Source organism: Agelaius phoeniceus, chromosome 13 (genome assembly GCF_051311805.1).
Source record: "Agelaius phoeniceus isolate bAgePho1 chromosome 13, bAgePho1.hap1, whole genome shotgun sequence".
NCBI classification, from domain to species: Eukaryota; Metazoa; Chordata; class Aves; order Passeriformes; family Icteridae; genus Agelaius; species Agelaius phoeniceus.
Genome location: NC_135277.1, coordinates 3,064,242 through 3,080,643, shown reverse-complemented (window position 1 = coordinate 3,080,643; position 16,402 = coordinate 3,064,242). Strand labels below are relative to the sequence as shown.

The following is a 16,402-nucleotide window of genomic DNA, read 5'->3' as shown; positions in this document are numbered from 1 at the left end:
GGGTTTTGCCAAACCACCACATTTCTCTAAGGACTGTAGGAAAAGGGGCTCTGACGTAAGGGAAGGCAGTCTGCAGGGCAGGCTGGCAGTGACTTAACATCTTGTCATTGACCCAGTGGAGCTTCTGGGCATGTTTGCCTGCCAGTCCTGCCCTGCAACTGGAAAACATGTCAGTCAGAGCCCTGAACAATTCTTCCTTGGCTTTATTTACCTCTGAGGAGCTAGGACTTAAATAAAAACATGGCTTTGTGCCTAAGGCCTTCTCTGCTGACGTGGAGGGGATTAACATTTGAGCTTCATTCTGAGGCCTGCACAGTAAAGCACCTTCTATTTAGCTTTTTTTCCTGTAAATAGATGTGTCTGGCTTGTTGAGAGAGAGGTGGCCACAAAACCTCTGCACTATCAATCACCTCCAGCCATCCTCTTCCATACCTACATGGGAAAAGTGCATATGACTTGGCCAAGACCATGGAATTAAGCAGAGCTGAGACATGCAAACAAATCTGACTGCAGTAATCACTGCTGAAAATTCTCAAACAAAAGCTTGCTTAGAAAAGTGAACATTTTTCCACTGACTGCTTTAGATGTTTCTTGCAGTAAATCTGCACCTCCAGAATGGAGGCAGTGTCCAAAGAATGGAAATGCTCACACAGTGAAGGCAGCTGAGGCAAATTCAGTCTCTTAGTTCTTTGAGGAACACTATTCTTGTTGAGCATTTGCTCAATTCATCCATTCTTAAGTCTGCCCTTGTAATTGCAGAGTGTGATGTGAATGTGCAATGATGACAAATTACCTTGAAAGGTGTTCTTGGTCGGTAAAGGTAACTCCAAACACTCAAAAGCTGCAGCATTTACCAACACTACCATCTAGTGGCTTTGTGTACATCCTGGGCTTATCCCAGAGGAGAAGGTGTGCTAAGCCTATGTTTCTGTACAGGGATCATGGGAACAAACAGAGCACAATAAAGTATAAGTTCACAGTGAGGTTGTCCTCTCTTGATAGTTGGTCTGATCTTGGAGTTTATTCAGTTACATGCTTCTCTCCAAATCCTAGTTTAGAAATTTTTAGCCCAGATGAGACATTAGCTGTGTGGAAACAATAGAGCTTATAGACTCATCCAGCCCACATGGATCTGTTTGGGTTTTTAATGAAAAAGGACTATCCAGTGGATTAGTGGCAGAAGGAAAATCTCAGCTGCTGGAGCCTGTAGGCAAAAAACTCCTGTAGACACTGTGCTTGTCTCCTAATCCATGGGTGTGCAGGAAACACCAAGGGAGACAGATCCTTTGCTAATGCATGTGTAATTTAGAAGTGTTTTCTTCCCCCTCCACCCATCTGTGAGTTCAGCTGCATCTCTGCAGCATTTGCAGCACAATGCTACTGTTTCTGAGCCAGGAAGTGAAGCTAATTTAAAATATATTTTGATTTAGTTATTAAGCCCCAACTTGGGCTCGGTGCCAGCTTGGAAATGCTGATCTTAAACTCCACGAGAATTTTCCCATATAGATCTCTTCTCTTAGGTTATTAACTCACTCCTCTTTGGCCAGCCAGCCTGCAGTAATGCCTCTTGCAATGCTGGGAAGCATCACTTATTTCTGCTGTCCCTAGGCCTAAGCTCTGAGTGACTAGAGAAGATCTCCCCTGAGGTCAGGAGCCATGCTCGAGTAACAAGGGCAAACCATGAGAAATGCAGACCTGTTATTACCAGACAGCTGCCCCATGCTTTCCTTCCTCACAGTTCTACTCCAGGGCAAGAGCAGTTTTAGTCAGAAATAAAGGTTTCCATGTGCAAAGGTAAAATACAAGAAAACAGTTACAATATGAGCAAATTCAAATATTACATCACTCTTAAGAAATTATCCTGCCCTAACAACTAAAGGAACCAAATAGTTTTAATTCATACTGTTACTAACAGAATTAGTTTACAAAATTCTGAAAGCAGAGTACAGATGTAGTTCTCCCACACAGCCTGCCCTTTCAGACCTGCCTAAACCAATCCTTAATTCTGGGGCTGGTTTTGACCCAACACATTACAGCAGTAGGAAACTCAACGCATTTCAGAGTTTCTCCCTCACCTCTACCTGCTGCAGCTGCCATCCAGGCTCTTCCACCTTTGTTGGAGTCACACTTGAGATTTCTGGGGGAAACAACTCATGTCCTCTTTGTGTCTCACTGATACAGGTTGGAAAACTGATCAAAGAAGCTGCTTCCAAGAGCAACCTCAAAAGGGTGACGTTAGAGCTGGGAGGGAAGAACCCCTGCATTGTGTGTGCAGATGCAGACTGTGAGTATGGGCTGTTGGCTGTGTTTGCTGTCAGAGGATCCAGGGTGGTGGGCTTTGTGTCTCTGCTGTCCTCTGGCAGCTCACAGGGCTGCTGGTTCCACCCCAAAGGCTGGAGGAAACCTCTGTCCAAAGGCAGGATGTAGATGTGCATTCCTGGAGCTCTTCCCCAGCATGGGGATCATTTCCATGGCCCGTGGTGCCTTCCCTGGGGATGGCTGCAGTTGCAGTTAAATCTTGCATTTCTGTGTTTGCTATTTGTGGGCTTTCTCTTTGGTTGGCAGTGCTGCAGAGCCTGAGCCAAGCACAGGGGAGAGCAGTTTTCTGCAAAGCAGCCCCTCTGCAGGCATTCCTGTGACAGGGGAATTTTGTAGGACCTGATGTAATCCAGCCTTCACCTCTATCCTGGTGGTCTGCAGGGCTCATCTTGTGTGTTTCATTGCAATTTTGTTACATGACTCAGTAGTACTAGGAGATATGTTTAATCTGTGACCACCAAAATGGTTGGAAAATCCTATTTGGCTTCAGGAAAATCCTCTCCAGTCCTGCACAGCACACATTGAAAATCAGAGGTATTTGTGCCAGCTGCTAATTGTGAGGATTGCAAGGAGCTGGCTGAAGCTGGCATGCTGCTTTCCGAGCAATCGTGACTGAAACTTGTCTTTAAGAACCAATGCATGGTATCAAGGATTGCCAGAGCAAGAAAAACTGGTCACTGCCTTCAGTGAGTCCTTGTGGAAGAAAGTATCAGGAACTATGGCCAACTAGACCTCAAGACAAAAGGCAGGAAGGGAGGTGGATGCAATAAAAGATCTGGTTTGGGGGCAGTGAGGCCCTGTGAGTGCCTTCCATGGGTGTGGACCATTGTCAGCATTTTTTAACGAGGTTTTCCAAAGAGAAGGGAAAACAACAAGTCTGGAAACACTGGAATGCTGGAACTGTGCATGTGGTAACACTTTTCCCTCCTGGGTCTTCTCACAGTGGACTTGGCAGTGGAATGTGCCCACCAAGGCGTGTTCTTCAACCAGGGGCAGTGCTGCACGGCCGCCTCTCGCGTCTTCGTGGAGGAGCAGATCTACCCCGAGTTCGTCAAGCGCAGCGTGGAGTTTGCCAAGAAGAGACTGGTTGGAGACCCCTTTGATGCCAGAACTGAGCAAGGGCCCCAGGTAAGTGTGTGTCTGAGAGTAGTTGTTGTTTGGTTTTTGGTTGTGGTTTTGTATAATTTTCCTTGTGTAAATATTATCCTTACGGATGCGGTCCCAGCAGAAGTGCCGAGGGGTGAGTAATGTATCGTGGCTTTATTTTTCCTCTCTATTTTAAATATCAATTAATCACAACTGTTGAAATGTTATGTTGTAATTTTTTTCAAAACACAAATGTATTTAATTCAGTTCTTATCCAGCTTTATGGAAGGGGCTGTCTCCCTGGTGCAGTAACACAAAGCATGTTGCAGTGAGCCATAGCTCTGTGCAGAAGAGTGCAGCTAAATGGCTATTCAGCTCCTTGGCTGTGTGGGTGATGACAAGTAGTTAGAGCCCAGAGACTCCTGAGTCCTCACTTTCCCTCTCCTCCTCTGCTGCCTTTCTGATCCTTTGGAGAAGTTTCAGCTGAATTAGGAGGAAGAAACATGCCAAACTGCTGTCAGAACCAGCCTCCTCAATACTTCCAGAGCCTTCCTCTTAGTTTTTCCTTTTGAGGCAATCTGAGTTGTGCTGGAGAACTCTGGGGGAAGATGATCCTTAGGTCAGATCTCCTAACAGGCCCACTGTTTGGTACCAAAAATAAAGCAAGTTCCCCAGAAACCTATAGCTAAGTCCTGTTTTTCTCAGCACTGCACTGTGGGTTTTTCTTCCTTGATGCTGTCTGTGTAGGATCCCTCAGAGAAGGGGTGGCTCTGAGGACATCTGCCTCTTCTTCTCTGGATCTGAATCTCCACATGATTCATGCATGGTAAAACCTCATTTCTTACCCTCATGCAGGGGCAATAAGATGAGGTACATCCCCTGCTCATGCTGAGGCTGCATCCAGCCCTGTAGCTTCTCTAGAGATTTCAAACTGCTCGGGACTCTTAGGAAGAGAATCCTGTGCTCAGACTTGATCCAGCAGAGATGAGCTGACCCTCAAACACTGATTTCATGAGAACAGCTCCTAAATCCATTCAGTTGTGAGTTTTAAAGGGTGGAACACCCTGCAGTGGTTGGAGCATGTTGAACTGGGTTGCTAGTTTAACTTCATCAGTGTTCCAGCTCCTGCCAGGCTGTCTTCCGGGGTGCTCTGTGGCACAGCTCTGGGGTCACTGCTGTGGCACAGGGGAGACCCTTTGCACACAGACCTGTAATTAAGGGTAACAGAGTTGGAATAGCAGTGTCTGGTCAGATTTTAACTATTTCAACTATCTGTCCTTTTTTCCTGCTCTGGCTTACCTGTTATACTTGTAGGAGAGAGAGAGCACACACACACACCTGAACTTCTGTGTATGCAACTGTCAAGGCCAGGATGGGAAGGTGTTGAGGGAGTGGAAGGAAACTGTAAATCCCAAAGCTTTTTTGTGGTTGCCAGTTCAAAGGGACAACCGCTTCCTCTGCAGCTATGGCTGCTCACTCTCTGGAGCCTATGTTGTGGGCACATACAGAAACTTAAGCAGAGGAGAGAAATGATGCAGTGTCACAAGGACTTAAAAATACCTCTGAAAGCAGCAAAGATTCACACTTGTCCACAAGTTATTCTTCAAATATGAAGCTTCCAGATAATTTTTCCCCCTGTTCCTGAAGTAACCTGCTTGGCTGTGAGGTTTTTTTTTATCTTGAACTGATGGATAAGGGAAGAATCACTAGGAAAAATAATTTGTCTTCTTCATCTCTCCCCATCAGATGCTTCAGGTCCAGCCTGTTGCTTTCATTTTCCTTTGGTTTAAGGCAGGGTGAACATACACAACAGTATCACAACAATGCTGCATAGATCCCATTGTGGGTTGGTCACTGGCTTAGAAGCCAGCAAGGGGAAGGGGTTGAAGCCAACCTTCAGGCTGGCAGTGGTTGTAGCTCATGATCTCTTTGGTCCTGCATCAGCTGCAGGTGATGGCAATCCTGTTCCACAAGAACTTGAGCTTGATGTAGCTAGTCCAGGAAAAGTGGTCCCATGTGCAGTTGTTTGTTCCTACATTGCACTGCACTGGATTGGGGATCTGGCTGATTCAGGTCTAATCCAGCCTTTTTGGAAGTGAGGAAGAATGGTTTTACTCAGGTCAGTCCCCTGATGTGGATTACTGCTCACTGGCATAGATGCTCATGGCATGGCAGTGGGGGAAAGACTGTGTCAGCTGCAGTATTGGGTTATGCTGATATAAACTGTGCTGCTCTGATTAAAATTAGGTCAACTTTAAACAGCGTTAAATTTAGACAGAAATGAGGCATGCTTCTGGTGAGACTTCTCCAAAACTCACATGTGTCTGGCAGTGCTGACTGGCTGGAATTCAAAGGACACCACAAGAAACCCGAGGGGTGCTCAGGACTGTTTGAGCAGAGTGCCAATCTCAAATGCAGGCATTTCTAAACTTTGGATTCCTGGGAGCTGTATCACAGGAAGCAATAAAGTAAATCTGCACAGATGGCAAACTGGTTAACCAGTGCATTGTACAACTGTGAGCAGCAAGCTGCATTAGATGAGACTGACATCCTGGGGCACTAGAACAGGGATTACATTAAAACAAGACTAGACTAGTTTTGTTATTTTAGAACCCAAATACTGGGATTTGTGGACTGCAAGACCTAGTCTACAGAAATAAAACAAGCACTAATTATGGCACTTTTTAACCAGTAATTATTCAGCCCAAAACATATAATTTGATTTATAAGACAGTCAATATTTTCCTTATACTGTAGACATGCACTTCAGGATTAAAGTGTGAAAATAAAGCATTTAAGTAGAAAGGGTTGTGTCCAACAGCCTGTTGGACCCAGTTATGGGCTATTTTGTAGGATTACAAACACTAGGTTTGCACATGGAAAAAATTCTCCTTGTGGTCTTGACTGAAATGAAGCAAGAGATGAGGATTTGGGGGTTCCCGGATTTTCAGTATTGCAGTGATCCTTAGAAGCTCCCTTCTCTATTGAATTAGATGAACAAATAGTAGAATTTGCTTTACCAGATCATGTGTTTTTAATAGAATTCAATGCTTGAACCATAAATAATAGTGGAGTAGGGGACAGAATTTAAACAAGCCTTGCAAGCTCTAGTTACAATGACAAACAGTTCCACCCTTGCATGTCATTTTTACAAATGTTTTCTTTCCCCAGTGTCTTTTCATCTAACTGTAGTTTGCCTTGCAACAAGTTACAGCTGTATAAATATCCTTGTTTTGTTTTCTGTGATGTGAAGTGGATGGACTGGATTGGTCTGGATCACAGACATGCCAGGATGGAAAGCACTTGCAGATATTTTTGAATTATTTACGCTTGGCAACTAAGCAACCAGACAAATAGACAATGTGTATGGCACCTGCCAAACTCAGTGTGACACTGTATCCTACAGCAGGGCACACATTTCCTCAGGCAGTAGCATGAATTAAGTGTGTCCTTGGGTAGCACCTTAACACATGAGAGAACACAAGCACTTAGAACACGCACAGTGCACGTGCTACTCACACATCTGTTTGCCTGGAGATGTGCTGGGCTCTGTTTCCACTGTGTACCACAAGTATCCCAAGGACACCCTCCTGCAGCTTTGATATTTGTCTAAAAGCATGAAAACTTGGATTGTGTGTGGTCAGGATTAACTAGGGACAGGATATAGTCTGTAATCTGGAGGAGTCAAGTGTGGAACACTCCGTGTAAACAGTCCCAACTGGCAACTGGCCCTGCTGAAATAAAACCAGATGCCTGGGGAGAGGGATTGAGCCAGAACAAGCATCTGGAGATACCTGGCAATCAGAATAATCCCCCAGCCTTCCAGGACACCTTGTACCAGTGGGTGGAGTCTTCTTTAATCACCTCAATAAATTTGTCCAGCTTTTTTTTGAGTTTTTCTTTTTACAAACATCTCTAAGCGCTTTACTATCTCCAGCATGCTGTCATGAGGAGTTTCGTCACTTAATTCCACATCATGTCAAGAGCCAGGTCTGTTTGTTTGAAACCTGCAGCTCTGCAGCCCACTGCTGCACATGGAGGACAGAAGAAGGGTCAGCAGTGAGTGGAAGTGCTGTGGGCTTCTGCACCTGCTCCCAGCACAGGACACAGTGTGCTTGTGGAGTGCATGATGTGTTCTCCAAGTCCTGGTGCAGCTGTGCAGCTTCAGGGTCCTGTCACTGGACTGGCCTTTCCCCACCCCTACAGAAATCCATGGTTAAAGGCTGACAGCAGCACTCACTATTTGAGATTACTCCATAGTTAGGAGGAGTTAGAAAAGGTAGTCAAATGTGAGAGAGAAAAAAATGCAGGATTATATCAGTTTCTAAGAACTGTGAAAAGTGATTCTGGTTTTAAAAGCAAGGCTTTGGTGCAGCAGTTGTTGTGAAGTCACCCCACCAACAGGGCTGATCTTGAGGCTGTTCATGGAGTGTGCACTGTGGAAGGAGATGGAGGCAGAGCTCACTGGGTTCTTCCAGCTGGGGACAGAGAGCTGTAGGTGAAGCTGCACACTGCAGCAAAATTGAGTCAATCGTTCCTGGATCCTGGTCTTCCCTCTCCTGTACTGATTCTGCTGCTGGTCAGATCCCTTGCCGAGCTCTTTCATCCATCTCAGGCAGTTCTCATACTGCTGCTGAGATAAAGCAGTGCTTGGAGAAGGTGAGAAATCCCAGAGCTCAAGTGAGGTGAGCTGTGGGAAAGGGGGAAGACTCCTCCATGTGGCAGCAAACTAATAGATCAGATGAAACTGTCACATGTCACTTCACCTTGTGTTTCCTGTGGCTCAGAGCTATGCCCATGTCCTTTCTTTCTCCCTGCTCACTCCCTGACTGCCACATCCTAAACTGAGCTATAAACTGGCCCAGTTTGACAGTGCCCTGCAAATGTGCCCCTGGGCCCCATTCCATGACTTCTCTCTGGAACCATGATAATAAAGGTGCTGCTGTTTGTTTCTTTCCTTTTGTGTCTGACAGATTGACCAAAAACAGTTTGATAAAATCCTGGAGCTGATAGAAAGTGGGAAGAAAGAAGGGGCTAAGCTGGAGTGTGGAGGTCTTGCCATTGAAGACAGAGGCCTGTTTATAAAACCTACAGTGTTTTCAGAGGTCACTGACAACATGAGAATTGCCAAAGAGGAGGTACAGTACAAATCACCTAGAAAAATGCTGCTTCAGGATCAGAAATAGTGGTAATGGAGGGGCTTCTGTCTGAATCCTTAATTTTAAATATAAATAACTCAGTGAATAACTGACACTGGCAGGCTGGAGCAATTATTTACCCTATAATTGCCAGTGACTGTGGACAGTGTAATGTGTGTTCTTGCTCCCCTACTTTGTAGAGAAGGGGTTGCTTTATTGCAGAAAAGTGGGAAAAGAACTCTGGGACCTGATGCTGGTAAGGAGCAAAGGAACAGCCACTGAAGTTCTCTAAAACAGCCTTAGCATCTGAAACAATCCCAGATTCCATTCTCATGGCAAAATCTCCTGAGACTGACTATTTCTTTCCTATATGAAAACATGGTCAAAGCCAGCAAAGTGCAGATCTAATACTCTGGCTTTCATTATTCATATGTAGAAATGTTGAACAAGCTGCATGTGATTAGATGCTGTGATATTCCTTTGAAATAGAAGTTAATCTACTTTTCATCATGTTCCCTAATGGAAAATAAGTAGTTGCCAAAGTCTAACTGGCATTTGTAGTTTAAAGTTTAGCCTAGTGCTTTTTATGGGGCTGCTTGCTGTTCACTCCTGGCAAGATGTTTGAATGTCTCAGATCTGCCACAGAATCTCTAAGGAACCTGGGAAAGATATCAGTCAGTCGGGGCATGAGTTACATGCTAAAAATAGAGAGAAAAAGAGCTGAAAATCCCATGACAAACCTTTTCTTAATGAACTGACTCCAAATCCCAAGGCATGATTCACAAAGCTTATCCAGTTCCATTCATTGGCAGTTTTGTTACAAATGCATGTTCATCCTTTGCCTAGGATTAAGGCTCCACATAAGAGCCTGAATATCCCAAAACAAAGACATTTATAAACCCTTGTTTGAGCTTAAAAGTGGCCCAAATGAGTCTGTTTCTCACATTCAATGGGCTTTATTGTGCTGTGAGAGCCTGCAGACCAAGAAAGGGCTCCACCTTTGATAATGTGCCCGATGAGAGACTCCATCCCAAAATTTGGGAAGCCTTCTGTATGGCTGTTGCCTCTACTGGCAACCTGGGAAGCCAAGTTTGTGGTCAAGCACAGATGTGGTTAATGCACTGCATGCAAATAAAATGCATACAGTGACAAAATCAGGGTTAAAACCAAGGAAGAAAACTTGCAGTCCTTGAAATAAATTAATTGTTACTTGAGCACACTCAGCTTCAGAGTTCAAAAGGAGAGTTGTAAATGGAGTAAGGATGAATCATTTGTAACTTGTCCAGATCTAACTCTGCTTATTTTGATTGTTACAGATGATCCATTACTTGTTGGATCTTAACATTTATTAACTACTACAGCACATCACAATGCTTCCTTTGAAGTTTAATTAGTAGCTTTTAGGACACTCCATCAGTGACCCCTAGAAGGCTAAAATATAAGATTTTAAATATATTATCCAAACAGAGCATCTGATTCTGGTTACTTCAAAACTACCATAATTAGCAGATGCTTTCCTGTACTAAAGTTTAATTGATATCTGCAGATTTTTGGGCCAGTTCAGCCAATTATGAAGTTCAAGAGTATAGAAGAGGTGATAAGAAGAGCCAACAGCACCGAGTACGGACTCACGGCCGCGGTGTTCACCAAGAACCTGGACAGAGCTTTAACCCTGGCTTCAGCCCTGCAGTCAGGAACAGTCTGGTGAGCAGCCTGGGAACAGAGGGTGGGCTGGGGCTTTGTTTCCTGGGAGGGGAGAGGGATTTAGGACTTGCAATGGTGTTGGTAAGATAATAAAGGTCGTGGGCTCCATCCCCATATGTGCCGTTCATTTGAGAGTTGAACTTTGTGATCCTTGTGGGTCCCTCCCAACTCAGAATATCTGTGATTCTCTAAATGCTGCAGCTAAGATGGGTTAGTAGCCTGCCTAATTCTTGATGTTCTGCTCAGAAGCAATGTCCATTCCTCAAAATGAGGTGGTGAGGCCTGACAGCATGTTGAGAAATGGACTGGTTTTTCCTTCAGTTGAGGTATTTCTTTGTCAGGGTTGTAGTAAGCTCCACCAGACGTTGTGCCTTCCAAAACCCTCTGTGTAGCAAAAAGCAATTGTCATGATCTTTTGCCAGCACCAGATGGGATTTTGCTGCATAAACCAGTATGGACAGTAGGTGGCAACACACCACTGTCACAAAGAAAAGCAGCTATTTTTGTGTACAAAATTTCTTATTTTATATTAGAATGGTTTTAAAGATGGAATCCTGATTTTTTTCCCACTCAAGACAGGAAGCTGATCTGGTGTCTGATTCTGATGCAGAGGATTAATATTAAGAGTTGGTACCAGAAGAATCAGCCTCAAATATTTACATAAAAATGGGATGTTGGGCTTTGAAGGATACATGTGCTGAACACACAGGGAGGTGCACACTTCCAGCTCAAGCTATGCCTGTGCTGCATGACCTTCAGTCATTTGATCATACTGAGATGCTGGGGAAGTGTCTGCACCAGCTTTTTCTACCAAGGATCCATAGAAATTTATTTTATTTTACTATGACACAATTGTCTGACACAGTCCAAATGTTTTCTGTACCTGGAAGGGGATGCTGGGGCCTCATTGTGAGTGTTTAGAGAACTTTCTGAGTAAACATGTTCATTTCAGAATGTACTTAATAAATTAGGGAATAGCCTGAACTATTTATTTTAATCATGACTCTGAACATGGCATAAATTCTAGCTCAAGCACAAATGTCTTTGCCATTAGAGGATATGAAGCAAGATGTAGGTCAGACTGAGAACTACTCAGATGTTTTCTGTTTCTGCAGCAAAAGAAGATTTTATTGCAATAATCTGATTTCTCAAGTGTATGACAGAGAAAACAGAGAGATTTCTGATTTTATTGTATTGTTGCTGTTGTCATCATCTTGCTTTTCCTTGGTATTGAATTGTCTTTTTAAAATTGATGTTTTTATTGTAGGATCAACTGTTACAATGCTCTCTATGCTCAGGCTCCTTTTGGTGGCTTTAAAATGTCAGGCAATGGCAGAGAACTGTAAGTTTTGCTCAGTATTTTGTTTCTGTGTGGGTGGTGAATGCAATAACATTTGTGACTGTGAAAACACTGTTGAATTTGCTTTTAAAGTTTAATCAGGCTTGCAGCATGCCCCACAGGGAGGTGCTAAGCCAGTAGAGCGTGGATGTAAAGCATTCCTTTAGGAGCACCTTCATCTGCTTTATGAGCTTTTAATAGCTCCAGTTCAGTCAAGTCCATTGGAAGCATTTTTCCATACTAGTTAGATTTTTAGATGAAGGAAGAAGTGTGGCACCATGGCTGGGGATACTGGTATCCACCCCAAACCTGCTCCATCTTTCCATAGTGGTGTCTGTGCCTCTCTTGGCTGCTGTATCATTGCTCCTTGTTCAGGTGGGAAGGAATGATCTCTCAAATCATTTTCCATCCCACCTTCCAAGGTTGCTGCTAAATTACACAAGAACTCTCTGTCCCTATTCCCCAGCCTGGCCTGTTACAGTGGAGCCACCAGACACTTCAGCTCTTAATAGTTACTAAAGCTGAAATTTTTAAACCAAAGTCACTCCATGAGTTAGACACAGAGCTGAGACATTGTCTTAAATCTTAATTTTCTTCTCATATAGGAGACAGGTTTTGTTAGACCATTCAGCAGACTCCTCAGAGGAATCTAACACACCTTTTCTTTCACAAGCCAGATTTAATCCCAGAAACCATTTCCAGTAACTGTTCTGGTACATCTGCTGCTCTGAGACATTCAGGTGCCTCATTTGCTAAGCACAGCAAATAAATTAATCCTCAGATGGGACATAGACATATATTGAGACCTTATGGTTTGCTTTGCCTGATTGCCTGGATAATTAAAGGATGTCAGAGGTTTCCCATGGGAAGGGCATGGGAACAGAGCCAGTTATCACCAACCAAGACATAATGCAGTGGTGGGCTCTCTCATCAATATGCATTTCTGGAGCAACTGTGCCCTCCTGATGACAGGGTATCGTGTAGATAGCTTTTTTTGAATGAAAAAATAACTTTATTGCTGTCTAAGCACCAATAGCTGTGTGTATGTGGCTGTCTCTTGGATGACTTCTCACAGCAGCACTCAGTTTGCACAGGCAGAGTCACAAGTGTCATCTTGTGGGTTACAGTGACCAAAGCACTCTGTGTTTCTCTCACAACAGGGTGTAATTGTATGTACATGTACTTGGTGGTTATTAGAGGTGGTGGGACAAATGGATAGCTGATGTGAATTGTTCAGATCTGGTTTTAATGACCTGAGGTCAGAAATGCACATGTGTACAACTCTCTTCTCTCAGGGAAATACACATTAACATTCAACAACTGTTTGTCCTTTCCCCCCCTCTTTTCTTCTGCAGTGGGGAGTATGCTCTGGCAGAATACACCGAAGTGAAAACAGTCACCATCAAACTCTCCCAGAAGAGTCCATGAAAACAGGAGGCCTGAAATGCTGACACTCTGAATGTGACACATGGGGAACATGTTCAGAGCAAGGGGGAGGGGAGGGGTGGGAAGGAACATGGAAACACCTGTCTTTATTCCTCTGGAAACACTGAATCTGCTGGGCTCCATTTTGCCAACTGGCTCTTCAAAAACTGATTCACTGACCCTACTGGCAGTACACACTTGTACTCCACAAGTCCCTGGCTGTGCATCTTCCTGCTCCCTGTGACTCAAAACTGGTCAGTCACAGTTTTGGCAGGACATCTGCTTCCCAACTGTACCCCTGAAGGACATGGACATCACTGGCATGCTAGAGAGACTGCTGGTGCCATCACAGGCACTGGCAAATACCTTCAGAGGCACTTGGGTTTCCCTTGGCAGAGATGGACTTGAGTGGTAAGGAAGGGTTAGAACAGCTTGACTGGAGTTGGTGGAGTTTGTGTGAAGATTGCAGCTGGAGTTTGGAATGGGAGTGCAAGCTTTCATGGAAGGATCTGTGAGGAAATTCTCTTTGAAAGAGCTATCATGGTTTCTCTAAAGATATGGTGCATTCTCCATCCTGGTGATATTCTAGCCCTGAATGAGATTGGTGGGAGTTTCCTGGGGGACTCCTTTGGGGCCACTATGTCACCCAACAGAGCCAGACTTTCAAGTGTCCTTGGAACCTGATGTTTGGGTGTGCACACACTACACATGCTGCAAATGCAAGTTCCTGACTTGCTGACCCTTCTGGCTCCCAGTGAGTCACAGTTGTATCTCAAACCTTCACTACAGCACTTTTCTCAAGAGGATTTTGCACTGCATTTACCGTGGTGACACCCAGTTGGATGCTGAGCATGTAGCATGGTAGATACCCCACAGAAAACACCCCATACCAGTCCTGATCTGGGGGAGGGAGCAGAAGAGCTGCAGGAAACTCTCCTGCACTCTCTTTCTCTGCAACTTTCAGGCTTTTTGAACATTTCTTTGTGCCTGTATGAATGTAGCTTAAAATACATTCCTGGAAGTGCAGTGTGAAAAGGCAGGTGCTCCCAAGCACAACTTGAGTGCTGAAGAGAAGGGTGTACAAGCCAGTTACCATGGAATAAGCTGTGGCTGGACTTGAGCCTGTCAGCAGCTTCCCAGCCATTGTCCCTGTGAGTGCTGTCATCCCATGGCCAGCACAGAGTAGCTGATCCTTCACTGAGAAAACTGCCTTGGATTGTCCCTTGCTCACAGCTGTCCATGGAGTGGCTGTCACACCCAGCTCATGCCTTAGCACCTCCTGCAGTAACTTCTTTTTATGCCCAGACATTATTATGAGATTAATTATCATGAGATGAATGCAAACCACAGGCTATCTTCAGTTCCTGGGCTCACTGCTTTCCCTCCTCCTGACTCTGCTGGAGAACCCCGGCAAAGGCACAGCCAGTCCCATGTCTGCAGGAGTTAATGGTGACAGCTTGTTAGGAAGTTCAGCTGATCCCTCTGGGATTGTCCTCTGAGAACAAACCCAGCGAGGTTCCTTATGGCTTATCAGCAGGTCCCCAGGGAGCACTGATAAGGATTGCTGCTCCAGATGTCAGAGCTTGAAGCAGAAATGCAGGTCTGACCTCTCTTCTCTGCTGCAAGCCAGGATTTACCCAGTACCTTCCTTTGCTCACAGATAGGCTCAGACAGCAGCAAATTCTGTTGCATGAGTGGAGCTTTTTTTGGAGGAGGAAGGAAGGTGGGTGGTGATAAGTAAGGAAAAAAGTTTGCATGAGCCTAAACTTCCTTATTAGTTGGTGAATGTTGAAATTGCACTTCAACATCCCTTCACTTCTGATGTGACATACCTCCCACAGTGTAACCAGGAGCCTGTGCTCCCACGGGGTGTGAGGCAGGTAAATCTCCCCATCCAGTGATGAAAATGTCCTCCCTTCCCCATGAAAGGCCAAATGGGAGCATTGTAAATAAGTTTCTATTTTTGTAAGACACTTAAGAGTGCAAACCTCTTCTCAGACAAACGTTTTACTCTTGCCCACCTGAGGTTTCCTTGGGCTGCAGAGAGGTGAGGCAAACAGTAAAAGGCTGTTTATCTTGATGTATCTCTGTATTTTTGATAAACAGTGGTGGAAACTGAAATAACCTGAAATTCTTAAAATCCTACTCTTCTGGCTTTATATGTATGATATATATTTCACTTTTTTTCCCCTTATCAAGTTTTTCAAAAGTCAATGTATCTCTTATTGTATAAATCAGGGTTTGACTCTACACACTGAATTTTGTAAGTTATATAACACTAGACACTAACTTTAAAATAACCCCTTAGAGGGTATATATATTCCTCCATTGCACAGTAAGGCTTTCATATGAATACTAGTTGTTTTTTTTAAAGAAAAGAACTATATTTATAAATTAGGATACAGTTAATCTAATGTATTTTTATAGCTAAAGGTACATGAAAATGTTATGTTTAAACCTCATGTATATATTTAGACTATGGATATCTTTTTTGTAATAGTTCTTGTTCCTAATAAATGTTTAACTTTGTGAAATGGGTGTATCTGAGGGTTTAGTATCTCACTGGGAGTCTGTGAGGGAATCTGCACTTGGATTAATTTTTGCAATTTGGATTAATTAATTTTTTTTCAGCTTTTGGATTAATTTTTGCAATTTTAAGTGCTAAGTGTGGTCAGTGTTCTGCACATAAAAGCTTGAGTTGTGCCATTTACCATAAGCAGAGGGAGGAGAGCAGAGCTGCAGCTGGCAGGGGCAAGCACAAAGCTGGATGGATCCTCTTTTCCTTCTGAGGTGAGCCTAAAATAAAGTGTTTAAAGACACTGTGGCTCCTGCAGCCAGATGGGGCTTCCTGCCTTGCTCTGGCTGCTCCCTAAACCCCTTGAGACACATCCACCACCAGTGTGGCTCTGCTGAATGTGTTCCCAGCCCAGTTTTATTTCTCTCATCTGCAATGTAGATACAGAGCAAGAACATTCCATTGTCTTTTAACTCTCTTCCCATCTGATGTGTGAGAAATTCCTTTGGGCTCCCTACACAGGCCAAGCCAAACTCCTTCAATTTTCCACTCACTGACAGCATCACTCAGAAGCTTTCAGACTCCAGAAAAGGGAAGGCTGGAGATACAAAGGCATTACTGTGAGTGACATAATCAATGGACACCTAAGGAAGAGTGGGATGAGATTTGGAGAGGGAAAAAAGGGAAAAATTAGCTTGAATATGAGGGTAAATTATTGCCAGAGGAAATTAGAGGCTCTATCATAATAAAGGAAAAAGAGTTATTTTAGGGTGGTTTCAAACATTGTGCTAAAAATGGTGTAAGAAAGGTCTGGGTAAGAGCTGGGCTGTGAGGCATAAAATGGAGCAGGCTGGGTAAGAGTTGGAAAGATGCTGA

At 44.1% G+C, this 16,402-nt stretch overlaps 1 protein-coding gene across 1 annotated transcript in view; it reads left to right on the top strand.

Moving 5' to 3' along the window:
• Window positions 1–15,545, top strand: part of ALDH1A3 (aldehyde dehydrogenase 1 family member A3) — a 33,287-nt gene extending 17,742 nt beyond the window's left edge. Inside the window, exons 8-13 of the mRNA XM_054642100.2 lie at window positions 2,182–2,284; window positions 3,263–3,447; window positions 8,379–8,543; window positions 10,090–10,247; window positions 11,515–11,589; window positions 12,942–15,545. Coding sequence (XP_054498075.1) covers window positions 2,182–2,284; window positions 3,263–3,447; window positions 8,379–8,543; window positions 10,090–10,247; window positions 11,515–11,589; window positions 12,942–13,014 — 759 coding nt within the window. The 3' untranslated portion in view covers window positions 13,015–15,545. The remainder of the gene's footprint in view (window positions 1–2,181; window positions 2,285–3,262; window positions 3,448–8,378; window positions 8,544–10,089; window positions 10,248–11,514; window positions 11,590–12,941) is intronic.
• The last annotated feature ends 857 nt before the right edge of the window (window positions 15,546–16,402 follow it).